Genomic DNA, 14,660 nt, shown 5'->3' on the forward strand with positions numbered 1-14,660 from the left:
ACATACAGATTGCTCAAAACTCATGTGATACTATTAAGTGACAATATTATCATTAATTAATTTCAACGTCAAGTACACAAGTTGTAACAAGAAATACAAGAAAATTATGTGAACAATTAAACAACTTATCCATTTATTATTATATCCTAAGTTCTAGTGTATTCTCCATGCATCATCCTTTAATGTTTGTCCTTGTAGCATATATATAAAATAAAGGTCAACTAAACGAATAGTTGGTGAATTCACACAAGTTTTGATATATATATATATATATATATATATATAATATAAAAACCATACAATTTCATGAGACATGTGCAAATAAGGTCCTTTCCATTTGGTATCAACCAACGTACTCAGATAATCGAGTAGGTCCTTTCCAGTTAGAAACAACCAATGTAACACCCCGGCTTAAGCGGAAACGCCCGAGTGTGACGTGCAGATTGCTCAAAACACATGTGACACTATTAAGCGACAATATTATCATTAATTAATTTACAAGTCAAGTGCATGATCTGTTACCAAAAGCTTACCATCACCGCATTTTCATGAGCTTCTGCACAAGTTGGGGTTTTTTCAACCTTCAACTTGAGGGGTGTGTGAGCACATATGTTGTATTCATCAACATATGCGCCGCATATCTTATGCGCCACAACATATGCGCCGCATATGTTGATGTATATATATACTTTGTTTCTTTTCATTTGAATGCAATTTTGATTCTGGAGCAATAAATTTCTCTCTCTTCTTCTTTTCATATTTTCTTTCGTGTTATCGTTTTTGTACGATTACACCGAGTGATCCACGTCTCCAAGTTAATGCATGAGTTCTTTGAGTTTTTGACCGTAAGCATCCATTGATGAGCAGGCCCCAAGAGTGAGGGTAGCCGCCCGTGAACCGCTACTGTTGAGGAATTCGTTTGTATGTTATTCCATGTTGCATAAGCAATGGTGTCAGTTGAAGAACTTGAACAATTAACTCATCTAACAAGGTATTGTAGATCCACGGTAATACCAGGGCGTCAATCTCCATCCATTGGTCGTAACCGTCATCAGTCTCGACGACTGGTGGTGTGGTTCCATCTAGGTGATCTAAACCTTGTAGGCTTTATCATGACGTTTGGATAGCTTGGTCCACGAAGAGTATGTGACCGTAGTTCCGTCTAGGATTCTGATCTTGTTTTAAATATAGGCGGTATGCAAAGTCTTAACTTTGATCTAGATGGCTTGTTTTTTGTCACCGACTATATGGTGATTTTGAAGAGAACAAAATCGTTTTTTTTTGGGGGGGGGGGGTTACGAAGACGAAGGTTGGCGGCTAGATTAGGATTACGGGGTTTTTAGAGATGAAGATAAAGGTTGGCACCTAGAAAACTCTGATATCATTTCAGAGGTGATGATATTGACTGAATTGATGTATATATTCACATCTAATTGCCTTATCAGAGAGGAATAACAATCGGATACAAGTACTACATAAGGGCAAGATAATATTGTAGAATCATAATACAAATTATATAATTATATAAGTCTTGCTAGTAAACACCATCTCAGTGATTAATTGGTACATATATAGGATTTGTTGCATGTGTATCTCCTCTTATTTATTCATGTTTGTGTATCAGGCTACTGGCACTTCCATATGTGAAACAACCAAATTCATGCTAGTATCGACAAATTTCATATATGAAACTAATTTATTTATCACTATTACTACCACCCCGTCGTTCCTAATTAATTACGGTGCATCTATCATTTATTACATTAATGTTCAATTATCTTCCTTTTCATGTTGTTATTTGGTTTATCCAGTTAACTAAGCATTTGCCTTTGCCTTTGCCGTGCTTTGTTTCTCTTTGCACCGTATAGGATGAATCATTTATACTTGGTAGTTCAAAAATTATTGAAGTCTTTTGAATTGTCTTGGATATCTTTGAAATGTTAATTTGATCATAATATTTATAACAGTCCATGATCGAGTCGTGTAGTGTGAGGTATTACAACTCCATTGATGAAGGTTTTGTCCTGCAGCTCCTGCTTCATATGTTTTTATCATCTATAATTGTTTTTTCTTTTCAATTGAAAAAACAGTTGCTTCATTGCCAACATAAATTGTACTGCTTAAAAATAATTATTGAGACTGACATTTTATCAAATCAAATTGATTCGACTCGTTAACAAACTCTAATCATACAATGTTTTAGTGAATTCCAAGCTCTTCGCTAATAGTTTATCAATAAGCTGCCAATTGAGCAAAGTTAATTGGAGTCACAAATTGCTTGCCACCACTGTATAAAGTCGTGGCTGCAAGCTCAGAAGCATACTGTGTCGGATGGTTCAAGTCCCAGAAGAGATACTCATCACGATTTGAACACAGATTTGCATCTGGGGTACAACTCCTTTCTGCATTCAACCACCCTTCGCCACAACATGCCGTGTCAATGGATGTAAAATCTGCAAAGAACCAAATTTAGCTTGTTAAGTTGAGAAAACATATATAGAGCATGGCATGATGCTTGAATCCTGCTTCCACTGGTTTTCGCTATATTCTCCGAAAGGCAACATCTCCAGCGCAAACTACTATTACCTGAATTCGTTGCTTAATAGGGTACCGCCGGATCCTATGAGTTTTCTGATCATAACGGGTTCTATGATACAAAAAAAAAATAAACATACAATGTGGGCAATTTAAGTGTTTTATTATTTTACTTACTAAAGAGTTGCGGATGATCGATGACGTTGATGGTCATTTCATATGAATTTCCGAGTGCATACTTCATATCTGGCAACTTAAAAGACAGTTTCTTCAAGAGAGCATCAAGTGACATGAAAAGCTTGGGCAAAAGCGTTTTCAATCTCCAAGCATCCACCTGTCCCATTGTTAATTCTTTGTGATGGGCAACATCCAATCGGTGGTATGCTTATTATCCCGAATTTCCTTGCTCCGAGGTTGTACAATGCCTTTACATGTTCAGAACTACTTAGTTTTATTCAAACATTTTCAAAGTCGCATGGAATACAGATTTGATTAGAAAGCTTTTAATGTACTTACATTTATGTGACCCTCATAAGCTGTAATTAATGAATTAATGAAAGCATCAGGATCAACCTTGCTTTTGTTTTCAAAATAGGCAAAATATCGTTGCTCCCGGTACTGATTGCGATCACCGATTTTGCGAGTATGTGCATTGCCACATCTCGACCCTTTAAGTACGTCAGAAGGCTGCACACGCTCTCGAATTGCTTGATTTGCTCGGACATAGGTACAATATTCTGTTCAAAATTTCAACGTATTAGTGGGACAAAATGAATTTCATATACTTTTTCTGAAATTGAATTATAATAATCCAAAATTATGACTCGTTAGCTGATAATGACACTTTTAATTTCGGCTTTCGTTTATCTGATCGATTCTATCTAACTAAAAGTTAGTAGCGTAAGACTGTAACCGGTCAGATCATCAGTATGAATTTTATTATTGATATGTAGGTATAGAATTTGGATTATTTTAACCAATTTGAACGTGTTCTAGGATACAACCCTCAAGTAAATTAACGGTCCCTCTTTGGCAAACATAATAAAAGAAAAGTTACCAGATCCTTTCCAGTTACATCTAGAAGACCAGATGCCGCAGAAGCGAAGTTGACACCTCTTAACATTTTAGTGTTGAATCCTCTTTTTAAAAAAAACACGTATGGTTGTGGGCTCCTGTTATGTCCCAAAAGCTTAGCTGCATTCAAGCATATCATCGCGTTAGAACAAAACAAATAACATTTTGAACAAAACAAATAACATTTTGACGTTTATAATCATCCAAGATACCGAACAAGTTGTTCATACTAACATAGAAAATCAGCACTGTTAAAGCCGTTGCTGAAGCGTCCTGTGGGTTTCGAATGGAAAAAATCGATCCCATTGGGAGGGAAATCAGCTCGTATTTTGGTTGCGGGCAAGAACGAATTGGTTCCAACATCGGCCGTCGAGTCACCGAATATGAAAACGGGAGGCGTGGGCTTGGTGGAATTAGAGATTTGTAAAATGTTCAAAAAGGTTGCAATGAAAACAAGATAAGAAAGGACGTTGGTTTTCTCCATAATAAGATTTGAGTAATGATTTGAGTAACTTTAAGGAAAACTTATGTTATTTATAGATATTGATCGTTGCTATAATAAAAGCGTTGATGGCTTCTTACATCGAATTAATCGATGAAAATAGGAAAAGGTATGTTAAAAAGACAAATAGTTTTAATAGATAAATGGGCACCCTTAGATATTCGTTTTTAAAAGAAAATTGCCGGCTCAAATAACGAAAACAAACAACAGTGAAGTAACCAAATAAATTTGATTTGGACAAATATGTTTTATCGTTTATGAATGATCACTTTTGGCAATTTGACCAGGACGTTTTTAGTGACTTTTTCAAAATTACAACTTAGCAAATGTTCCTTTTTTTTTTTTTTTTTACTTTCAGAAACGAATCCAGTGGGGACGTAGTAAAGCCGGTAGTTCAGAGGAGTAGAGCACATGACGGCCATGAACCATGGTGTCCAGGGTTCGAATTTCTCCTCACCCACAACAAACCCAAAAAGGGAAGGGCCTTTCCCTCTGAGGATAGGAAAATCATGATCGGGATAGTGGACAAAACCTATGGAACTTGGGTGTTGGCCTTTTGTCGAAATAGAATGACATTTTTTTTTATTATTTATCATAAATGAGTGAAGCATTACACATATTATGTTCCTCCCCCCATCAACGCATTTTTTTAGGCGCTTGTAACTCTTCCTCACCCAGGATGGGTAGATTAAACCACCTATAGAGGGACAAATAGTCAATTTTAAAGAACTTATTGTCAATCTCTTTCAATTATGAAATACTCAGTGATGTGTAATTAATCCAACAAAAGTCATGATGTCAGGGACGAATTGATATAACTCACCAAAGCGTAAACACACAATAATTAATATCGAATAACTCTCAATGTTATATAGAGGAAATATAACTCGAAAACCCCTATTACACATAACTCGTGTTTCTCTAGATGCACCCTAACTCGATTACATCTCTCATTCTCTAATGTCTAACCATTACTCGGTTTATATAGACTAACCTAACTTGCTAATAAAGACATTACTAGAAATAATAAAACCCGAACTGTAACCCCATAAACCCATTACATATTAATGAATCCCACGAGCCCAGTAGGGCCAACTAGATCACCTACAGATGACGGGTTTATTAAGTTGGAAATTACGTCCAACATGATGTGTCCAACAAAAGTCATCAGCCCAGGTTTCAGGTTCTGGAAATTAATGAACTTGTTAGCGTCAAGAACTCTTTTGGAAACAATAGCTCTCAGCGACACTCAACTGAACATCAACATTTAAGTTGTTAGTTCTGAGTCATTTTGAGCCCATCAAAGACACATAAAGAAAGAGAGAGTGATGTTATCATGATTGTTCCATCTCCAATCATGTATAAGGATGAAATAACTCGTCATTCAAATTAACTTGCTTGAAATCGACTTGGTTTGTAAATGATTGAGTTTGAGTCGAAGTTGGATCATCCATTACCTCGCTCATATTGTATTAGATAATTTATTATATGCATTATTAAGGAGGAGATGAATCAAATACAAACAAAAAATTCGTACTAAACATACGAACCGAAGGAAATTAGGAAAAAAAAAGTGGTGGCATTTCTGTAATTACCCTTTCTTCTTCAAAATACTAACCTATCAATTGTATAGAGACACGATCACTTCAAAAAGCAAACATATCAATTGAAACGTGGACTCGATCAATTCAAAAGGAAAACCTATCAATTGAAGCATTGATGCAATTAATCAGTATTTTAAATATTGGTTCATACCGGCCGGTTGAACCGGTAATACCGGGTTTCGCATATCATGCCCGTATTTTGAGCCCAGTATTTTTGGACGGTTTGTGAGAACATCGAACTGACGGTTTTTTCTAAAATACCGATTTAAACCGACAAACCGTTTAAAGCCCAACAGATTTTTGATATTTTGTGGCCTATATTTTTAAAAATTACTTTTAACCTAGCGATTAACATTGAAACGAGTATATTTTTGGATTATTTCTTAAGAAACAATTAGTGTTGTATTATTTTTTAATTATTGATTAACTTTTTGATTATATTTTATTATGGAATCATATGTTTTTGCGTTATTTTTTAGCGCAAGTTGCAATTATATCAAATTATAAGGTAAGCTACATAACCCGGTTGAACCTTCTGGTACAACCCGGTTCAACCAGTTGTACCATTTTTTAGCCCAATCCAGTATAAGTAAAAAACTGGTTTTTAAAACATTGCAATTAATTGCGTCGGTTATGCTTAACGAGCCCAAATCATTAATCTGTCACATCTCTGTTTCAATTGAATGTGTAAAACAACTAATGATTGTTCAATTGTAAAGCTCAATTTCTTTGGACTGTTGTTACGATTAATGAAGTAGACGTCAGTGCTCGGACTGTGTGTTACAGAGTGTTGTGCGATTTGCCAATCAATTTTGTAGCTACAGGGTGATTTTTGAACCATCATGATTTTGAAGCAGACTATTTAAGGAAGAAGAAGAAGTAGATTCGATAATTATATACTACTTACATAATAATTATTCTAGTTGAAACAAATAGTGTAAATTTATATTAAAAAATTAATTTCACGTAGAGTAATTTTTAATCTCATGTTGTGTAATATTACAAGTAGTGTAATCTTAAATTACAAGTAGAGTATTTTTAAATTTCACGTGGAGTAATTTTCAATTACAACTAGTGCAATTTTATTTTACAAATAGAGTAAGTTTCAAGTGAAGTGTAACATCCTAGAAAATCCCATAATTATTTTGGACCAAATATGTCAACTTTAAAAGTTGAATGATTAAAAATATTCACAAGACAAGTAATGGGAAAAATGGGATAAGAAAAATAAAGATATCTCATGTTAAAGAAATGAGAAAAATCATCCCACATGGAAATATGGAAGAAAATAAAAGCATTCCACATGAGTATAAATAAGAAAAGGAACTTTCATCCCACATGGAAGGGTGAAAAGAAATGGAAGCTCTTTATAAAGAAGTAAGTTTCCATAAAAATGTTTTAATGTGACTAACTATTCTCCATAGTCCTAGCGGAGGGTGCGAAGCACCCAACGCGCACGCGTACGGATTCGAGCACGGGCGTAATGTGGCGTTTTGATGGCGCATTTCGTACACTCGCATCGCCGCGAGCCGCATAAGGGCCGCTTTAATATTTTTGGATGACACAAGGACTGAAAATGAAAATCTGAAATTTTGCATCTTCGCGCGACGCGAAGAATTAGGCTTCAGAATCTTCGCGCTACGCGAAAAACAAAATAGTTAAACCGACTTTGAGCATCTTCGCGCGACGCGAAGTAACAGGATCTGAATTCTTCGCACGGCGCGAACCACCATACCTTGCGTCTTCGCGCGGCGCGAAGATGTCCAAAATCAAGTATAAATAAAATGGGTCACGACACATCCCATCACACATCAAATCAATCACTTCTCTCTCATATAGCCTCGTTTTGCGTGCCGGTTCTCGTAGTGCATGCCAAGCCTGAAGGTTCTGACAGTTTAAGCCTCGATACGTGATAGGAAGTAGAAGTTCTGCCCGTACAAGTTAGGCATAAAAACTCCAAATACCTGCGTAAGGTAGGGGTTCTGCCTAAGTATTATTTTATTATTATTAAATTGTATGGCTTAGACTACAGTCAGGGGTATAGCCCAAACCTTGGCCATAATTATGTTTTCAAAAGCTTTATACATACAAAGGTTATAGTTAAAATAATGTTTCTTCATGATTAAGAAACATAAGCTTTTACATACAAAGAGATATAGTAGTTTCTTCACAATTAAGAAATATTATATGCAAGAGATATAGTTTTCTTTACAATTAAGAAACATAAGATTTTACATACCAGGATTATAGTTATTCAATGTTTCTTTTTAAGGAAGAAACCTATCAATAGATGTTTCTTCATGAAAAAGAAACTCAATACATGATTGTAAACAAATGAAAAGATTACGGGTCTAAATATTTTATTCAAACGAATGATCAGTCAAGGTTTATAGCTATCAAAACCAGACTAAAGGTCTGTAGCTGGATCAAGAGACGATCCGGGTATTTATACAAACCTATTTTATTATAGATCAATCATCATTCATTCAAAAAAGTTATCAAACGAGATCACCACATCATTCGGAAAAAGACAATCATAATCACAGGTGAATACGTTAAACCTTTTACGGTCAGATAAACGGGTTGTTTATCTTAAATAGTCGATCAAATATGAGATTACGTGATCTCTAATTTTTAAAGGGATTACGTGATCCCTAAATCACAAGGTAGAGAATAAAAACAACTCAGACCGAGTACACATGTGTCTAGATCCAAACATAACTGTCTAGTCTTTCAATCAAGGCTATGTGGCCGCAGACTTAACAAAAGTTCTCCAATGGGCGTTAGTTCTTGGAGAATCATAATTGTGTGTGTATGGCAGTGGCACAAGTTCCCAGAAATAAGAGACGTTTCTGCTGAGTTTGTTCCAAAACTATCTTATCAGTCAAATGTTTTCAGAGTCAACGACTCACCAGCATATCGCTGACGTAGTCCCCCCCTCATTACAGGAAAGCAGGCATAGTACAGATAGCAAGGCATAAGAGTCATTTATGAAGTTAGATGCTCGAAAAAGGGAAATGGCTCAATTTTAATTAATAAAATATTGCAAGGAATAATAAACAAGGTTTGTAAACAAAAATACTTGGATATTTATTATCCAAGAGATTTTCAAAGTAAATTAATATTTTATTATAATCAAAGACTTCCGCTAATAACCCGCAACTCTTATATATTTTCGAAAACAGGTACCAACTACGGGTATCACACCTAGGCCCTAAGTCGGGGTGTGACATAGAGTAAGTTAAATTTAACGTAGAGTAATTTTCAATTTCAAGTTGTGTAATTTTATATTACAAGTAGTGTGTTTTAAAATTACAAGTAGAGTATATTTAAATTTCAAGTAGAATAATTTTCAATTCTAACTAATGTAATTTTCAATTTCAACTAGTATAATTTTATTTTACAAGTAGAGTAATTCTATATACGACTAGAGTAATTATTGAAACCATACATTCTAACTCCATCTTGTTTAACAAGAACAAATGCAACCAACTTCCACGTCTACTACTATATCTAAAATTGGGATTTTTACATCGTATAAATTAATAATTGCTTAAATCACTTTCTTCAAATTGATGATTGAGTCATGATTAGTCAGAGATTCATTGTTAATTTGATTGTTAATGCTTCAGTTCGTTCACATCAACAACATCAGTTCGTTTTAAGCTAACTTTATTCATAATTGATATTCCAAATATGTTAATTTGTTGAGATTGATGATTTATTGATGACATCGAGTTGGATGGAAGTGAAGTTGATTTTAGCGCCTGAAAAGTGAAATTGATCAATGATTATATATGGTTTTGAGAGAATTGTTTGGGTTTTGATGGTTCGGAAGAATTTTGGTATCAATGAACTTGGAGTTTATGTGGAAAAAAGAGATTTCAAGCTATTTACATAATTGCCACCGCCAAATATTTGATTTGCAAAATTTAGTATGATTTTTTAATTTGTATGTTAACTTCATCCTATTATTAATATTTTATAAACTAAATATAAAATACATGCATACTTTAAGCCATTAAATTTTCACCCACTCCACTTGTTAAAGAAGTGCCTTCCGAACAAAGTCACACTTTGGAAACTAAACTACAAATTCGCAGTTAAAGAACTAAAAGAATCACAAAATAAACGCTTCAACAAATTCATCCTAAATTGTCGAGATACATCCATATATATGTTTAACATCCATTTTTATTTCATTTACAAACCGAATATCTTTAAGTTTTGGTTATACATTTTGCCATGACTAAAAGTCCCATGCTCACTATTACTGTAGTTGTTATCACCGTTATTTGTTCATTGAGCTTGTCGAATGCAGGATCTCCAGCTGTTTTCATAGTCGGGGACTCATTGCTAGACGTTGGAACGAATAATTTCATATTAAAGGCCATAGGAAAAGCAAAATACCCTCATTATGGCATCGACTTTTTCAACTCGACACCTAGTGGAAGGTTTAGCAATGGATTAAACATGGCTGATTTTATCGGTAAGTGGTGCATAATTTAAATAAATCAAGATAACAATTTCTGACACGATACAAAAAGAATCATGCTTGGGTTTGTCATATCTAATCCATTATGTTGTGTGTAGGTTTACTTGAACATATTGATCCACTAACCTTTTCTAACTAAACTTATTTTAGCCTATTTATTATAGCCCACCAACCCGATTAGCATGTTTAGAAAAATGGATTAAACAAGTCGTGCTCGTGTTTCACAATTTAAGTGCGTCAGATCAGGTTAATGTTAATTTATTACACGGATAAATATATGAAACATGTTTGGGTTGAAGAATTCAACTTGTCAACCCGCCAAATTTACATGATTGTCACCCATTAATAGACACTTGTATATAATCATCAATAGACACTTGTATATAATGTTTCAAGATGTTTATTTGTTTTTTTGTTTATTGAATGGTCAGCTAGAGTAGTATTCGGGAATTCTGTGACTAGCCCACCGGCATACCTATCGCTTTTTTATGGCGGAGTATATTCGGAGAAGAGGCTAGCCAATGCCATAGACTTTAGTCCGAGGAGACGTTGGAGACGCCCTATTAATCGCCTTCAACCCGTCTCGTTGGTAGGACGGGAGAATCCGGCCGTAGGAGTAAACTTTGCTTCGTCAGGAACGGCTATCCTTGACATCAACAGTGCGGTAGATGTAAGATTTCGAATACTTTATTTAACCTAAACATTTATTAATAAGTGAGCGTCAGGCGTATTGGTAAGTGCTTTGAGTCCCTTTATTAGAAGTCTCAGATTTAAATCTCAAGTCTATATATTGGCGTTTTTGTCTTTGTTCTCTTGGAAGCCATATGTCCGGTACATGTTGAGTTTTACCCCATTTCATTCCCTAGCAAAGCATTAATAGGGGCCCTTGACGGGTAACCTGTGAGTTTACAGTAAATGGTTCTGATGGTTAAAATGTAAGTTTTATAAAACGTTAAATATGTCAAATAAAAGAAATATAGTTGAAAACGTATGATCAAATGCCATATGACACTGATCAATAGATTTAAAATAGAAATGTGCTTGACACCAGCATACTCAAAATGACTAGTTTGAGTCATGATTGATCTATTTTGAACCTTACTTGATACATTTTAATCTTAACATGAGACGTAGGAAATAATACCAATTTATAAAAAAAATAAATAAAAACATAAGAAACAATATCAACTACAATACCAATCTACATAAACAATGATTTATAAAAATAAAGAAAAAAAACCTAAAAATTACAACAAAAGAATCAAAATCAAGAACAAAACAATAACATTAACAGCAAACACTTATAACAGGATTAACAGCAAAAGAAAAAATCTAATAATAACAACAAAATATAAATCAGCAAATACTTATAATGTCTCATAATCGAAAATTAGCTAATACGAGTAAAAAATAACCGCAAACACCTATAAAAATAAACCTAATAATAACAACAAATTGGTTTTCACTATTTTTATGTTAAGAATAAAATGTATATGATCATGTTTCTCATATGTCATCTATTCGTAAATCGTAAGTTATGTTATGCTAACCGTATATATATTTTTTTGTCAGCAAGCATTGCCACTATCCGAGCAGGTCGCACAAGTAATGTATATCCATGGGAACCTGTCGGGAACAATCGGCTCTTGGAAGACACAAGTGTTATTTGCAAAATCACCTTTCTTTCTAGGAGTGGGTAACAATGATGTACACTTTTTCGCTTTGTTTCGAGCCAAATTGAATCAGGACGAGTATGTTGATTCGCTCATCCAAACTTACAATTACACACTGCATACTCTATATAACCTCGGAGTAAGGAAGTTTGGGATTATTGGTGTGCCATATATTGGTTGTAGTCCGTTGATGAGAGTAACTATTTTGAGCGGGAATTGTTCCGATGTAGCAAACGCTTTGGCGCGACAGTTGAATGAAGGAATCGAGCATATGTTGCAGGATATGATGGCTAGTTTAAAGGGGATGATCTATTCGTTTGGAAATACGTACGACACACTATATGACTTGTACGAGACCCCAGAACAATTTAGTAAGTGTCAATAATCCTCTATAGGGTATATTAGCACAATTCATATAAAAATGATCATATGTCACGTGAAACTGAGCGATACCGCTAATGATCCATCACTTCGTGCCAAGGTTTCTAACGTTAATAATTGTTCGTTTTTTTTCCCTCAGATCTAACGAATGTGAGGGATGCGTGTTGTGGATTAGGACGGTTTAATGCGTTTACAAATTGTCATCCTCTGGCGACGTTGTGTAAGAATCGGGATGAATATCTTTTTTGGGATGTGTCTCACCCGTCACAATACGCTGTGCAGGTTATGTCTGAAGCGATGGCATTTGGTGGTCTGCGAGACGCGAGACCGATCAACTGGGCTAGACTCGTGAGCCTATGATGTACTTGTTACTGGTTTTTTAACTTATTTGATGAACTTATACTATTAGAACAACAAATATTCATGACAATGCAATGTTAATAAACGTGGACATGGTTGAAGATGTTTTATCTTCTATAATAATTGTCTTGTTTTTTTAATATTTTATATTTGCATCAGTTATAACTTCCGGTACCTACTTATCCAGAAACGACTTTTATAAGTGACCATTTTGTGTCTTTGGATGTAAGAGGAATTTTATCGAGTCATGTTGCGTCATACATATGAACTAAAATTTGGATCGAAGTGACCATATATATCTAGGATTAAAGGAGCTTGTTTACACATAATCCAGTGATGGACTCTAAAAAATTTTTTAACTCATAACCATCAGAGTGTCGAAATGCAAATTTATTCTCAACACGCAACATTCTTTAATTGATAAGTCACTCTCAAAAGACAAGCATGACCGATCAAGAATTTACTCGTTAAACGTATCTTCGAGTAAACCCGATCCCTAAACATGCATGTCATCAATTGAACACGTTATCACGATCCCTAAACATGCATGTCATCAATTGAACACGTTATCACGATCCCTAAGCTTGCATGTCATCAATTGAACACATTATCACGTTATGTACAAATTAATAATATAAAAAAACCACAAAAGTTTATTAGTGTGATATGTATTATCTATAAACTTTTGTTTACCTTAAGACCATGTGTAGTGGGAGAGTTATGAGTAAAGTTATGGCACATAACTGATAACTCTGCCTTACACCGCCCCCTTTAAAGTTATGGGTTTCAAAGTTATGTACGTAACGTACATAACTTTGAAGAGTGGTGTTTTGTGAGAGAGGAGTAATGATTGCATGAGAGTTACGGATTTTTTACCACTGCACCACTTTTTACAAAATTTTTCAATACTGACTAAACCGTCACGTGTCGCAAAACATCTAGGTATGAAAAGTTTGACTATGCATGATCTTAACCATAAACTACATGAAGTTACATCTTTATTGTCTTCTAATATGCATTGAGGACCCTGCCTTTACCTTCAAATTTTTTTTGTACTTAGAACTTTTTATAGCATGTACACTTTTACGTTATCGCCTTATGGGTGGGAGGGGTGTTCATAGGGTACATGGCATCGGGTATCATACCCGCTTTGGGTACATGAGTGCCGGTCTTGGGGGTACCAAATTCGGGTTATATCGCTATACCATCTGCTTATTGTAGCCGTTAGTTTTGATCAACAATCTCACTTTTATTTTTCACACACATTCTCTATAGCCATTTTACACATAATCAAACCTTTCTTTACAATTTTTATTTCTTACAAGATGAATTTCTCAAACGATGAGTTAGGGTTGTTCATTAAATCTGGCAATAACGACGATGATATTTAAAGTTACACAACACACATGCTCATAAAGGACAATGGATATGCGATATCACCGGCATGCATAAGGGATCCTCCACTCGAGCCCATTCTTGATGATAATGTCCTTCCGAAGTTGATGGATGAAAATGACATTACCGACTTCGAGTTGATTTTGTGGATCATCTTGCATCTTTAAACCTATCACACCTAGATTTGGATGAGGAGTAGTTTAGTTTTATATCTATGTTTATTTTGTATATTTATGTTTTCCTATTTTTTTTATGTATTTTATTTGAAATGTGTAATATGTTTAGTTATTTTGTGTGTTTGGTTGTTTAATTCATTTTTAATTAAAAGCAAATAAAAGAAGATTTAGCATACTTCATATGGGTGATGTATGTGATTAAAGTGTTTTAAGGTGGTTAAGGGTGTAAATGACATGGCAATGCAAGGTTGGTAGTTTTTAGGGTACTTTAGAGGTAGGAGTGAGTAATAATTTGAACCATTAACCGAAACCAAACCGAAAACCAATTAAATGAAACCGAAACTAAGCAAAAACTGAAATAACCGAATTAACCGAAAAATGGTTAATTGAAATTAACCGAACCAATTATAAGGTTATAATAATATGAAGTTTTTATCCGTAATAATCAATGTCTTCTATTGATAT

At 34.6% G+C, this 14,660-nt stretch overlaps 1 protein-coding gene and 1 pseudogene across 2 annotated transcripts; one reads left to right on the forward strand and one right to left on the reverse strand.

Annotated features, from left to right (window-relative positions):
- Positions 1 to 2,119: 2,119 nt before the first annotated feature.
- On the reverse strand, positions 2,120 to 4,093 carry LOC143612625 (GDSL esterase/lipase 6-like; annotated as a pseudogene). Its single transcript, XR_013149972.1, has 5 exons — positions 3,844 to 4,093; positions 3,593 to 3,729; positions 3,052 to 3,272; positions 2,713 to 2,960; positions 2,120 to 2,453 (listed from the first exon to the last, which is right to left on the reverse strand). The product of XR_013149972.1 is annotated as a GDSL esterase/lipase 6-like (transcript).
- A 5,705-nt stretch (positions 4,094 to 9,798) lies between these two features.
- LOC143612632 (GDSL esterase/lipase At5g55050-like) lies at positions 9,799 to 12,624 on the forward strand. Its single transcript, XM_077086569.1, has 4 exons — positions 9,799 to 10,204; positions 10,642 to 10,880; positions 11,783 to 12,254; positions 12,404 to 12,624. The coding sequence occupies exons 1-4, from the start codon at positions 9,961 to 9,963 to the stop codon at positions 12,622 to 12,624; spliced, it is 1,176 nt and encodes a 391-aa protein (XP_076942684.1). The 5' UTR covers positions 9,799 to 9,960.
- The last annotated feature ends 2,036 nt before the right edge of the window (positions 12,625 to 14,660 follow it).

Source organism: Bidens hawaiensis, unplaced genomic scaffold (assembly GCF_021521415.1).
Source record: "Bidens hawaiensis isolate Kalapana, Puna unplaced genomic scaffold, B.hawaiensis_p1.1 tig00035085_1, whole genome shotgun sequence".
In the NCBI taxonomy this organism is placed as follows: domain Eukaryota; kingdom Viridiplantae; phylum Streptophyta; class Magnoliopsida; order Asterales; family Asteraceae; genus Bidens; species Bidens hawaiensis.

Coding starts and splice junctions, on each gene's coding strand:
- LOC143612632 (XM_077086569.1), top strand. CDS start 9,961: ATGACTAAAAGTCCCATGCTCACTATTACTGTAGTTGTTATCACCGTT. Junction 10,205..10,641: donor AAACATGGCTGATTTTATCG/GTAAGTGGTGCA, acceptor TTGAATGGTCAG/CTAGAGTAGTATTCGGGAAT. Junction 10,881..11,782: donor ACATCAACAGTGCGGTAGAT/GTAAGATTTCGA, acceptor TTTTTTTGTCAG/CAAGCATTGCCACTATCCGA.